Below are 14,396 nucleotides of genomic sequence, written 5' to 3'. Positions count from 1 at the left end.
CAGAAGAGAACTGTTTGTGTTTTATCCCAAGATGGATTGGAGGAACTTCTGGCATGGACTGACACTGATATAAACCGCTCAAGAGTTTTTACAGAGAAGAAATGGCAGACAAAGCAAACTGTTTTAAATAGAAGCTACCACAACATTCAGCTCAAGCCTAAATTCCCTGTTCAGAAATTCACGTGACTAAAAACTAAGACACAATTTTCAAACAGGTATTTAAGGTGCCTTTGCAAATTTCACAACTATGTTTGAAAATCATTTATTCCTCATTCCATTAGCAAACAGGATATTTTATGCAGATCTAGCTAGATGTATTACTTGGATGTCTGTCCATATCTGTGTATTTTATATGAATTCTATCCATTGTGGTTGTCTGTAAACTGGGGAAAACTCCTGATCATACTAAGCCATTTTCAGCAGGTGAAATCAGGTCTAGGAAGTGGCTCACAGACTGTCAGAAATCAATTGCACCAAAATGCTCAATTGTGTTAAGTGTCTCTGTGTAGCTTTTGGGAGAGAACATAGTGTAGAGGTTGTAACAGAAACGGGAGAATAAGGGGAGATGAATTCCGTCGTGATGGTATCACAGAATGCCAGGGTGACCTCAGGCTAGTAACTCGTGACCTCTGTAAAATGGAGATAATCACACTTATCTGATTCAAGGAGGTACCAGGAGACCTACTGTTTCCTAATTGCTTAGAGATATACACAGGAAAGGCACAATATAACTACTTCTGCTATTAAAAACAGTTACATGGGTTTGATTTCTGGAAATATCTACAGGTGACACAATAGATTTTACCCATCTGTGTAAAAGTGTCAAGCACTGCTATTATTTTGACCTCACTGATAAAGAAAGGATGGGTGGTCTGGTAGACTGAAGCACATTTTTGGCTGGAAGTTATTACCCTTCGAGATGACCTCTTGTTTCAAGTTTCATTGGTGTATCAGAAAAGTTACAGGCAGCAGCAGTAAGGATTTCTGTAACTCATTCCACAATAAAACTAAAATCTGCTTTGTCTCCTCTGACTTGTTACTCCTCTGTACTAATCCTAATGATATTTTTCCTAATCAAGCATACATTCATAGCAAGAAGTAATGTCACTCCCTTCTGTTTTTACCTGACCTTTCTTTCCTTGGGTACCCATTGCCTATGTGAAGCCATACCAACCTCAGTTGTCCCACACTATTAGAGAGGTGTAGAAAAACTGATTGCAATACAAAGAAGGGCAGCAAAAATGATGGTAATTACAGAGGAAGAATGAATTTAAAAACAAGATGCCTGAATGAGGAACTATATGGCTTGAGGTGGAACAGAGATCCTTGCGATAGTCTCATGTAGCCATTCCGTTTTAGGGAGATGAGTTGTTTAAGGTGCTTTGGGCAGGATTTATGTAAACTGAGTATAAAGGAAAAGAGCTGATTTACATTAAAACATAGCACAAGCAATCATCAAGTGGTAATAGTTTTACTGTTGAAATGTGACTCTGGAGAATTTTTACAAAATCTCTGCATTTGGCCAGGCAGGGTAGGGCAAGGAAGGGGTCAGTGCGTAAGCATTAGTTTTAACCTGGAGTAATCCATGTCGATTTTCATTTCACCACAACAATTTTATACCAGAAATACCTATGCAGAATCCAAATATCAGCACTTCTGTCTAAAGTGCTCATTTACTACCAAGTATCCTTGTTTTACCAGCTCAGTGTGTTTGCCAGGATGAACCACTCTGTCATTTATATCAGGAATGCAACCCCCACCCACACGTGCTTCAACAGCAGACTTGACTAATGCATGAATCTTTATGCCGCGCTCCTTATGAAATGCTGTGTCCTATCACGTTGCCACGATACTGCCACTAGATTTATAGCTATAACTAAATCATCCGATCATACCACTTCTGTGCTGTGCTTCTTCCATTACCACCTAATGTATCAAAAGCATCGATTTTACACTTCTGAGCTTTCCTACTGAAGCACACGAAGGTCTTGCAGAACTTTATTATACCCCAAGCCCACTCCCACAGCTGTCATGCTAATGAGGCATGCGTCGCTACTTTAATTTTTCTGAAACAGGTCACAAAGCTCAATTCTCCCCTGATGTGGGAGAACCTGGAGTCCAATTCCTGAGCTGTCATGGCTGGCTAATTTTGAATAGTGCACATGATGAGACAGACTCTTTATTACTGGCCTGGCCACCACAACACCCCCTGCCCCCAAATGCTGAAAAGAAATATGGCCACTTAGGGTTTCTGAATGCTTTTCCCTATTTGCAGCACATCATACTTATCAAACTGCTATTATCCTGGGTTGTCCAAAATGCTGAAATTATAACCTGCTTAACCTCAATAATTCTGAGAGGCAGATTTTTGTCTCTGCAATACAGGTATTATTTAGACAGAAAGAAAATGAAACACATTGAGATTAAGAGACTAAATTGGTGGGACACCTAGAAATACCTTGAAAACCTACAGAATTTTAACATACCATAAAAAAAGCTCAGATCATCCAGAAAGGAGCAATGTATTTTAAGACAGTAGGTGAAAACTGCCTGTAATTTACTGCCCTGCCAGGGCATCTTCAGTTAGGACAGGTAAGAAAGACAAGAAGTGACAACAGTAATTTTTAGGGTACTCTGAAAGGCATCACAAACAATCTTGCTATATTTTGCTGGGGTCAATTTCCAAGTAATGGTGATGTCCTAGGGAGTGAAAGGTTAGGAACAATTAGGAGACAATTAATGAGGGCCAGTCTGGCCTTTTGACCACTCTTACCAATAAGACTACTTGCTGTTTGAGACAGTTGATGAGTAAAGGGGGCAGATTTGGGCTTCAGTAGTTCAAGTAACATGGAGTCACTGGTCTTTAGCAAAAGGTTGTACATTTTCACGCTACTTTGACATGTCAATATCAGCTAACCTCTTGTAAGCAGAAATGTGATATAATAAATGCCTGAATTTTATTAATTTCTGTTATACCATCTTATGATTTGAACCATTTTGTCTTTTTGCTATGCTTTATCTGCTTTCTATGGAAAAGGCTTTAATTAAGTAGGCTTCCATTAGTAGGCCTAATTATTACACAGAAAGAGAAAAAAAATCTATTAAATCTTCCCTGTTAAAAGTCAGGGCAGACTTTGAAGACAGGTTACTAAAAGGTGCCTAAACTTTGTGGCATCACCATCCCTTACCTATGGAGATGTGAGTACATGTTAAAAGCCAGCAATAAAGCCCTGCAAAGATGTGGATGTAGCAGCAGAATAGAGTGGGAGCATGACAGCAGCATTTTTCATTTTCAATCAAGAATCTAAACATCTCCAAAGCTTGTAGGAATCAAACAATTATCATTATCCCCCATTTTATTAATGGAAGAGTCAGGTACCAACATTTAGGTTCCTTGGCCAAAGTCACAAATTGTCATCAGTCTTCCGACTCCCATTTCCAGGCGTTACTTACTACAAAACACTGACCTCGTAGTCATAGATTTTGAGCTAATGCCAATCACACATTTCAAACACTGTACCAGCTATTCCATCTGCATTTGGGGGTTTTGTCTCAATTCACATGGTGGGAATTAAAAACAAACAAAACTTTTAACCCTTCAAATTGTGGTGTTTTCCAAACTGCCAGCAAAATTAATTCTTACGTGGGATGCGTACACTGGGGCTTGTAGTCCTCAAAGGCTTAACCCAATTGACTCTTAAGGAACTGTGACAGTCTTTCATATAATCCCTCCAAGATCAAAGGCTTCTTCTGTGCCATAACTGTCTATCACATCAGCTCTACCATCAAGCATGGGCACTAAGGGCTTGGTCCTGCTGTTAGACACACAGTTAAGAATCGCCCTCTCCTGAACAAAACAACCCTACTGCTTTGCAACCAGGTACACATGGGACGTAACTTCAAAGGATACACCGTGGTTCATACACACACAGCAAGAAGCTACACTATCCCCTCAGGTCATGTTCCAAATGTCACTTTTCAGAAAACTTGTACTGTATCCACAGAAGGCACTTTCTTCTCTGAGTTACTGCCTCAAACATTTTAACCTGATCCTTTCCCTTCTACTTGGAGCCTCAAAGCTTCCACCCAGAACACCTAAAGCTATCACTGCTTTAGTTGAAGAATTTGTTGGGGTCACATGATGGTTTGAAAGCTCTGGTTGAGATTAATAGTGTGTTACAATAAACACAGTGAATAATGCAAAGCACAGAAACGATGGAGGAGGAAGTGGGGGGAGACATCTTCTGACGCTACGCAGTCATTGGATGTTTAGTTTGAACGAACACACGGGTCAGAGCGAGACTTCTGGCATCTTCTCCCTTACAAATTAATCACTGGCTCACAGTGGCCAGCAAATTTCAGCTTATAAATAAAGTTCAAAGCCCCCAGGTCCTCATTTTAAAATGGAGACATATGGCTTGAAAACAGCTAATGGAACAAGCCTTCCCAAAGTTTGAGCTCATTCCCAACTGAGAGATCCATTTCACAGTCATAACACAACGCAGCCACGAGTACACGAACATCAGACTTCCTTCCTGTATTTTATAATACTCTGCACTTCCACACCAGCTTTTATCTGGTGAATGGAAAAAGTTCTGATGAACATCAGCTATGACTTTTCAAAGTGTAGAAGACACACAACCCTGCACTGCCTCCTACGAGATCCTCAGCTGTACAGGCATCAGCTCAGAGATGATACATACCCAGAAATAACAAGTTCGATGCTGTGCACCCAGAAATCTGAAAAGATTTAGAAAAGAGATTAGCTTACTCTCTGAAACCTGATGTCTGCAAGCATGGAGCCGTGGGTCCCTTTTCGCCTACTCGTTCACCATAGTGTAAACCATGGCTAGCTCCACTAATATCACGGAGATGAGGAAATAGTTTGTAAGGATACTGAAGCCCACGGCTTGCTATATCCTCCATTTGCAACAGAGAAGACTGAGGTTAAGTTTTTTAGCTGAGAAGCCTGTGGCAGAAACCAGTACTCGCTCCAATCTCTGGACAACTCTGCCTTCAATGTTTTGTTCTTCTAAAGCTGCCCAGAAGCATTTTTTTTCCACACAGAATCTGCTCCTTTGGGGGCTTTGTTTCATGTTAGTCACAAATCTCTCAGTATAACCTGAGGTAGACCAAAACACTGGCAGTCCTGCAGTGAAAAAGCATCTAATGGGCCATAAATTAATGTTTCATTTCCTTTAATAGTGTAATGATTAATTCCTTCTTCAGAGCAAGATTTTGTTGCACATTTGATAGTTACACTATAAAGAAAGAAGCGGGGTTTTTTAACATTGGAAAGGATCAAAGCCAGAATGCTGCTATTTTTGTTTGTGCTCTTGTAGCTTGACTCTTCAAACAGATTTTTCTCCCCAATTTTGTAAAGAAGAAGGTTAAAAAAAAAAAATCCATCTCAGATGAGACCTTGCACAGCTTGTCAAGTTTCAACCCACAGTGAATTTTTACTGCAGATATAAACCTCTGAAAATAGGGGTTTAAGAATTATCATTAAAATATACATTCAACACAAAACTTCACAAACACTAATCACATCAACAAAGGAAAAGAAAAAGAATTCCACACACCAACATCAAAACAACACTATCACAACACCAAACAGGAGTGGACAATCTACACACAAAATCTACCTCTAATCCCTTCACCACTGTATCACTCTCAAGTTACGTTCAGCTTGTCAAGTTTCAACCCACAGTGAATTTTTACTGCAGATATAAACCTCTGAAAATAGGGGTTTCTAATGGAAATGCTGACATAACCTTAACTATACCAATGCTGCTGTAATGCTCAGGTTACCAGGAATATTTCTGCTGCCAATTCAGTTTAACAAGTCTGAATGCATATAATTTGTTCCAGTTGTCTTTCCTCAGAGTGGGGCTCCTTTGTGCACACTTTCCAATGTGGCTTGCATTAAAAGAAAGAAAAAAAATCCCTACTCCTATGTAAATTCATATACACGCTGATACGGTTTTATCACAGCTAAAAAGCTATAAATCTGCTTTAACTGATTCAGTGTGTTCCCTACTGGCCTGGAAAGGTGACTCATTTCATTGCTGCCCTTCACTGAATGTGACAATCAGAACTTTGCTTTGTTCTCTTTGGGACATTTATTCTTTGAAAAAAACAAAACAAAACAAAACAACACTAAACCCCTGACTTTCTGTGTATTCATACTATCCACTCCTGAGTAAACCTCCCCCTGTTTGAGCCAAAAGGATTTTAGCTGGGTCAGGATTTGACCCTCGTTATGCTAGGAATCTAATCCAAATGCCTCCCACCGATATCAGCGATAAGAATCTAGTCCTATGGCAAATGATTTGCTTCTCACCTTTGGCTCATCCTGAAGCCAAACAACTGCCAGGTTAAACAAATACTCTCAGGATGCAAAGTGAATTCATGGAGCAAGAGCTTAAGTGACAGCAAGGTAAGTGGGCACTTCTGGAGCTTCATGTCCTCCGAAAGATCTGCAGCTTGCACACTGAAATCTTTCTGATCTTTCCTCCTGGTAGGAAGAGTGAAACAGGAGGAACAAAAACTCAACAGGACAGCTCCACTGCTCAGTGAATAGCAGCAGGAATAATTCATGATCTGATCGTCCTCACATCTGCCAGTTTAGAACTTCTTACTTTGTCTTCCAGGGTTTAAGAGGCAATGGCTGATGCTTGGCAATTCAAAACCTGAATCTTGTTGTCATCTGTACAACAGAGATACATTTGGGGAAATGATTTGAGGACAAATTTTCAAACATGCCAGTGAATTTCTGGATGGTTTCAATGAGTTCACGTAGATGACAAATACAAGAATCAAGCCAAATGACCAGATTGAGGTTCCTAACTTCCTTCTCAGGCTTCTATGGACTCAGTCAGCCACAGCTCTTTCTGGAATGAGTGGAAAAAAGGGGAATCTCCTCAGGATGATTCAGACCCTGATGGTCTGAAATGTCTCTAGATAAATTGAAGGCTTATGATTAATATGTCTCTTGTTTAGTTTTCTGACTAAAATTAAAAGGGAGGAATTTAGGTCACGGTTTCTCAGGCTGAACTCTGAACATGTTCCCAAATTAGAGGATAAATTCAGTGAAAAATTATGTAAAACTGTTTTTCAAAAGACTTTTTTCCAAGAACCTCTCCTAGCACCTTTTTTTTTTTTTCAATCATCATCATTGTTCTAAAAAAATGTTCTTTTATTACAGAATATTTTAAAACTATTGCAAAACTAAACATCTTTTTAAACCTTTCCTCTCCTTAAGATGTTTTTTCCTGAAATTCTGAAATATTGGGGAGGGTGGTGGTGTTAAAGAAGTTTTAATAGGGAACAGAATAATCGAAAGAATATTTTTAGTTTTTTAAAAGATACTTGGAAAATGATTGGCTGTATCTTCCTATTCCTCAGTTTCCCTTCTGTAATTATGAATTACCATTATGAGTAACACTGACTGATAATGGACTCTGCAAATCTCTGATAAATGATTCAGAGATTAATTGTTATTTTTACTTAACACGCTTACTCGAGTAGTAAAGAAAGAAGCAACAGAAAGCACTGTGCAAGGACAAAAACACAGCAAGAGAATAGACCCTCTGTCCACAAGCCTTTTTAGAAAGAAAAAAGAAAAGTCTTACATAAAAGAAAATGGAATTTAATTGGGATTTATTATTAATTATTAGATGAGCGAAATATCAATTATTAAGATTACATTATCAAAGGTTCTTTTGCTCTCCTCAGTCAGATCCCTGAAAATTCTCCACTTCTAAGCAGCCTTATACAATACCATTCTTTCTCGGAAACGTTTATATTCCGTGTCTTTTGGGCTCACTGCTGCAGTTTGATTTCTCTGTGACTGTCTCTTCCATCCCAGTGTTGTAAACACCTAACCCTGTGCTTGAGCAGGGCTCCTACAGGACAACTCACGTGTCTAAAGTTGGACCTGAAGGTCAGAGGAGTGATGCCTGATGCAAAGCAGAGCTGATGGGAAGTTCAGCCTTTCAGCTGGTCACACTGGGCTGCAGAGTGAGTCTGAAAACAGCAGTCTCTGTGTGGCAGACTATTCAGCACCAAACACATCAAGGATACTAAAGAAATAAACACTGAGCACACGCATAGATAGATTAAAAACTTTCAGCAGAAAGAGCCCTGTATTTCTGGAAGATGACTTCCTTTTAGGTGCTGAAGAAATCCAGCCATAGCAGCAGTGGCAGCAGATGATCTGGTTGGTTACTCACTGTAAAGTGCCAGAAATGCACAATTTATATCAAACTATTTGACAAAACACAGATAAGGCTATAGTAGTCCTCATTGGCCTTTTTGTGAAGGATTTATCTTCATAAATCTGGAACAAATCATTTAATAAAAAGGTGGAAAGTTCTTTCTGAAGGATGGAAAGGGAGGTAAATTACAAGTGGTGATTTTCTTCAACAGCTCAAGGCTGATCATTAAAGATAAAAAAAAATCCTAAACAGAAAATAGGACACATCCTTTAGGTTACAAATCAGGAGGTCTAGATTGGTCCAATGTAGTGAGAAATAAGCAGGAAGATCTTAGGGGAACTTACTGCTTCAAATTATCCAGCACTCCAAACAAAGAAAAAGTGGCAAAGGCAGTACACGAATCTGTGTTAACTCTCTGACTGTGGATTTTGTTGGCCAAGTGGCTTGTTCATGCAGATCCCACTAAGTAAAAGCAGCACACTGTGGGGTTTTTTTGGCTTCTGGGGTCAAACTGATCCTGATTTGGCCTATTTTCCACTGAAATCAAGGATCCTATGGAAGTTGCACTCATCTCCTAGGCTCTGACCGTGGAATATTTATGTACATAACTCAACATGGTTTTCCCTCCTCTCCTCCACTGACATCGCTATCTGTGCCTGAGGTGAGGGCTGCATTGTCCATGCTTCACACAACGCTGAACACTCCTCTTGGAATTCAAAGTCTAATAACACAGTGAATCATGCCTACCTCCCCTCTCTCTCTCTCCAGCAACAATGTCACTTCGGGTGACTGGCAGCATGACCCTCCACTGCTGCTTTTTTTGTGAGTAAATGCCCTTAGTGGTAGGAAAGGAACATGACTGGTTAATCAGTAGAGAGCAACAAGAGTTGTTGGAATAGGGATGTATTTGAGAGAGAAGCCAAAGAAATTGGGGTACACATATTCAGAAGTGGATGATAAGACTCCAAACTGTATTAGTTCCTTCCTACAGAGACTTAGTAGATGTTACCTCCAGTGTCACCTAAGTAAAGTAATTTCTAGGACCAGAGTCAGTTTTAGATATTCTTACAACATTCTGGTATCTCCTCACTTCTGTTAGAATTAAATAAAATCCATGCCCTGGTCTGTGAAATTGTGTTTGAGAATATTAAAACGCCCAAAATGAGAAGTGATTTGGGATTTTGCGGCTCCCATCTGCAGAGGTTGTTTCAAATGTCAACATCCAGTATTCCTGTTGCCTGATATGAGCAACTTAAACACATCAGACCCCACAAAATTACAAAAGCATACTTCACCTTGAATGCCTGCTCACCAATGAAAGAGCTGGACGAAGTCATGCACTTCAGCGTTGAATACAAGGCAACACGGTCAGTGTTCACAAAGGAATTCAGATGTCAGCTTTCCATAGATTTCATAAATTTTTCAAAATCTGTTGTCACTCTGCACATCAGCTACCCAGGGAGATAACAGCCATTTCCCTACCTTGCAGCTATGCTAAGCAGAGATATACTTGCTAACGCCCCCGGTGCCACAGCTGGGGATGCTGAGGGAAGTAGACAGCAAAGGTCAGGGTGATGTGCTCTTTCTAAACACCATTACCTAAAGACACTCAATTTTTTTTTTTTTAATTTATTTTTCATGTTATTTACTGGTTCAAATGGAAGAGAGCTACTGCCGCTGAGCCAATCACCAACCACCAACCTCTACTTCCGTCTCTTTGGCTGGGGCTTGACCTTTCCCAGCCAGTCAGAATCCCCCCTACAACCCCACTGGCTTGTGCTTCTCATCCAATACCACTAGCAGAAACTACACGGACCAATGTTCTGAGCGAACACAGCTTTTGGTAGTTTCTTAAAACAATCAGATTAAAGACTGGATGCCTTCAGAAGTTCTGGCTTCTCATCAGTCATATACATATATACCTACACACCAGTATATATGTATCCTGACTGATGAGAAACCTGAAGAAGTAATTAGTGTTTCTGAACATCCACCAAGATACCTCAAGGCAGCCTACTTTTCAAATAGTGCTGAAATCCTCAAATCATGAAATTTTAAGGTTTCTGTAAGGAAACTTCCCGAGATGTTTGAGAGAGTTGAGGTTGTTTAGCCTGGAGAAGGGAAGGCTCTGTGTGGCCTTTCAATACTTAAAGGGAGCTTACAAGGAAGATGGAGAGAAACTTTTTACCAGGGTCTGTAGTGATAGAACAAGGGGTAATGGTTTTAAACTAAAAGAGGAGAGATTTAGATTTGATATAAGGAAGAAATTATTTACTGTGACAGTGGTGAGACACTGCAACAGGTTGCCCAGAGAAGTTGGGCTGCCTCATCCCTGAAGTGTTCAAGGCCAGGTTGGATGGAGCTTTGGGCAACCTGGTCTAGCTGAAAATATCCCTGCCCATGGCAGGAGGGTCGGAACTAGATGATCTTTAAAGGTCACTTCCAATTCAAACCATTCTATGATTCTATAAAATGGAGACATTCACATCCTAGTTACTTCGGGTAATTTTAGGTAAAATAAAAAGTCTTCTGGAGTTGACATATATAAAAACAAAAGCAAAAAGGTCCAAGTCTGAAAAGTCTCTTTTTTACCTTAAGTACCTGCTGATAGTATAGGTACAATAAGAGTCATGGATTTTTAATGTTCTAAATTACTCTTACAAGTAAAAAACCCCCAAACAATGGTTTGTAACACATCGAATAAAAAATTAAAAGCCCTAAAATATGCCTGCATATTTATATACTTATTAGTTTGTTCCAGCCTTCATTTGAAAATTTAGTCGGACATTTTCCTGGAAGTGTGGAAATAATATTTTGTACATTATTCCCTTTCTGGAATGAAAGGAACTTAGATAAAGAATAGCCTAGTGTATCTTCAAAAAGTAGCATGTTTTTAAGTTCCATGTGTATTCTATTTGCAATTTACATGGGGATTTGTAACAGCGGTGCTGCTCCCTGGGTGTTACTTACTTTGGATGGACTTCTCTAAGGCTGAGTTTACACAGCTGTGGAAGGAAAACCTAGCCACAATCAATTAAAAAGTGCAACACAAATCCTTTGGACAGCATTCTCAGCCTGTCCTGCTGTTGAGACAGCTACTATTCTCTGAGAATGAGTGCTCTAACTGTATTAAACTTAGTCCTAACCAAAATAAGCTTTTACTAATTTTCACCATTTAAGGAACATACAGACCTGCCTTTGTCATTTAAAGTTTAAGCTGACTAAGCCTCATAGAAACAGAACATTAAGGAACTAAAGCAATTAAATCCATTTACAGAGGTCAGAAGAGTCTCTGGGTTTTAGACATGATGGGCTTGTATGGTCTGTACTTCTTATTCATGCGAACTCTCAGATTATGGGTTGATAGGTGACATAATAAGTCACCTTTGTTTTCCTCCTGATAGCAGAGTGACGCTGAGCTGATTCTAACAGGTCACCAGTGTGCTGGCATTACCTGCACTTCTGATTACTGAACAACTAGAATAAGCACGCAAATGAGACCCCCGACGCCCTGTCTTTGTGTGGGACATATTTATTACCAACCTGCTGAATCCTACACACAAAGGCGGCCTCAGGGAATGTAGTATGTCTACAAGCCGATGCAAAAAGCACTGAGAAAAAAGAGGATAAATAAGCAGGCAGCTGAAAAGCCTAAAGTCTAACTAACTCACCAGCACATCAATAATACAATAATGTCGTCAACCCACTGTGGACTCTGAACAATGCTTTTTCTGTTGTTCAGCTAATTAGTAAAAAAAGAGATTAAGGTCTTTAATCTCACTTGCTTTCTCTTTCTTCCCTCTTTTTACCTGGAGGGTGTGCAAGTATGTATACATATATATCCCCTAAATGAACAAAGAGAAAGTACATACATTCTGATGTCGAAAACATGAGATGGAGTGTGAGTTTGGCTTTATTTCCAACAAGAGGGTCGTCTACATGATTTCAGATTTCAGTGTACTGTGACTGCAAGGAATTGGGGGGGGGTAGGGGTGTGGGGGGGGGCGTGTGTTTTACAGAGTGGGAGGGGAGGGGGGAATCTGAACAGAGGATATGAATTTTAAGCAGTTTCCTGAATGAATACAACAGGGTATTTCCCCCTACTCTCCTTAGGATGACAATTCAGAGGAGATAACCTTCTCCTTTGAAAAACCCTAGAGGGAAAGTTTGTTTTTACCATAACAAATGCTACAAAAGAAAAGAAGAGGGAAGCTAGGAAAGGGGGACGCGCACACGACACAAACGTCAAACTTTCTCCCCTTACTTGGGGATAACGGCATACTAGGAAACCTTCTTAGAAGCGCTTAACATAAATGCAGTTAAGCTGTTGCCAGCTGCAGTAAACCTCTCTCTCACCTTTCTTTCTCTCTTTCAAGATATCTTTGAATGCCTTCTCCTTCATCATAAATCAGACCTGTGAGCAATTATCACTCAAGCTGGATGGCAGCAGCCTGAGTGGTCACTGCTATTCCACTGCTGTAATCTGCACTTCATCAGGTTACACTACCCTTGATGAAATTTCACATTTCTTTGCCAACGAGCGTTACCTCTCTGTTTATGACTCATTGTCTTTGCAGCAGAGAGCTGTGAATCTCAGTCCTCTTCTGGAAATTTGTTTAAGCAGCCTGGTCCATCCAGCAGTGCTGAGCACCCTCAGCTCCCATTTGGGGAGTCTCAGAGCATCCCAGAAGCACGGGATTGTGCTGCTGCCTCAAATACTTACCCTGAGGGCATCTCTCAGCACCTCTGAGGGAGATGTGGACGCAGACACCCTCCTCTGGCCTCTGAGACTGAGCACACAGTGCTGATGCCACTGTCACAACCCACAAGGAAACTCCAGGGTTTCAGCATTCCCCTTCCATCCACGCTCCTCTTCGGTGACAGGTTTCTGACAGCGGTGGGAGCCTACGGGCCGCTCTCAGCTGTGGGGGCCCATGGCACTTCGAGCCCACCTGGCTGCCCCCCCTCAGCCCTGTGCCCACCAGCTGCACCTTGCTGCCCTCACAGAGAAGGGGGATTTTTTGGTGAGGTTTTTTTCAGCCAGGAGAACAAAAAATAGCCCCAAACAAAACCAAAATCCACCCCTGCCCCCCCCCCGAAAAAAAAAAAAAAAGAAAAAAAAAGGGAAGAGGCTCCAAACTTCAACTCACACGAAGTGTCTGAGCTCTGCCCAGGTACCAGCATGGGTGGCTCATCCCTTACCACAGCCACCACAAACCCTTCCTGCAGTTTTCAGCCTTTATGAGGTATTCCCCCCCCCCATCTTTTATCCCCCTCCCCAATTTATTTATTTTTAATCAAAACTCCCAAACCAACCCAAAGGACACATCCGCACCCCCCAGCGAAACTCCATCCCCGCGCACAGCTATCAGACGAGCAAGAAAAGTAGGTAGAGAGAGAGTCACTCACCGTTGGCGGCGACACAGAGGTTTCCAGAGCCACTTTTAACTAAGAATGAATTAGGGACAAACTCTTCCTCAGAGTCAGAGTCCGCGGCCGGCTGGGCCGCGCCGTTGCCCAGCAACCGCCCCGGGCCCTCATTGGCCGGCGGCGAGAGGGGAGGGGAGGGGGACTGCTCGGGGGGGGTGGAGGAGGCGGACGAACAACGCAGGGGAGGACCTGCGGGCCACAAACAGACACGCACACACAGAAAAGGGAAAAAAGAAGAAGAAAAAGACATAAAATAAACAAAAAATGACAAAAGACAGACAGAGAGACAAAAAAGTTGAGCTGGGGCACGAGGGAAGGCCGCCCCCCCCCCCCCCCTTCCCGTCCTCGTCCCCAAAAGGGTGGCCCTGCCTGAGGGGCGGCCGACTGCACGTATCTGCCCGCCGGCTGCTCTGAGGGGCTCCCGGCCGTTGTCCCTCGGGTGGTAACTGTACCTTAAAACCCTTATCCACCCAGGTTTTTTTTAAGGTTTTGGCATCGGAGGGAGCCCCTGGTGCGAGAGATGCTTCGTGCAACAAAGCGGGCGCAAACTGTCACCGAGGCCAAGCGTCGACGCTGGGCTGCGTTGTACTAAAGGAAAAGGTTTTTTTCCTGATGTACTGTGAGGTAAATTATTTCAGATTTCATCTGAAAAGGGTAGAGTCCATTTGGGGGTTGGGTTTAATCATTCCCTTACCAAGTTTATAAGGCAACCGGCCTGAAACCTGCCTCACGCGGGCAGAAGGTGGA

At 41.6% G+C, this 14,396-nt stretch overlaps 1 protein-coding gene across 5 annotated transcripts in view; it reads right to left on the bottom strand.

Annotated features, from left to right (window-relative positions):
• Positions 1-14,396, bottom strand: part of TENM4 (teneurin transmembrane protein 4) — a 610,330-nt gene that overhangs the window by 252,465 nt on the left and 343,469 nt on the right. For 4 of the 5 annotated variants that reach the window (XM_075742510.1, XM_075742513.1, XM_075742511.1 and 1 more), the window contains one exon: positions 13,629-13,838. The exons of the other annotated variant lie outside the window; for it this stretch is intronic. In XM_075742510.1, coding sequence (XP_075598625.1) covers positions 13,629-13,838 — 210 coding nt within the window. The remainder of the gene's footprint in view (positions 1-13,628; positions 13,839-14,396) is intronic. 5 annotated transcript variants of the gene reach the window in all.

This window comes from Balearica regulorum, chromosome 1 (genome assembly GCF_011004875.1).
Source record: "Balearica regulorum gibbericeps isolate bBalReg1 chromosome 1, bBalReg1.pri, whole genome shotgun sequence".
Taxonomy (NCBI): Eukaryota; Metazoa; Chordata; class Aves; order Gruiformes; family Gruidae; genus Balearica; species Balearica regulorum.
The sequence above is the reverse complement of the archived record's forward strand: the minus strand, read 5'-3'. Positions and strand labels throughout refer to the sequence as shown.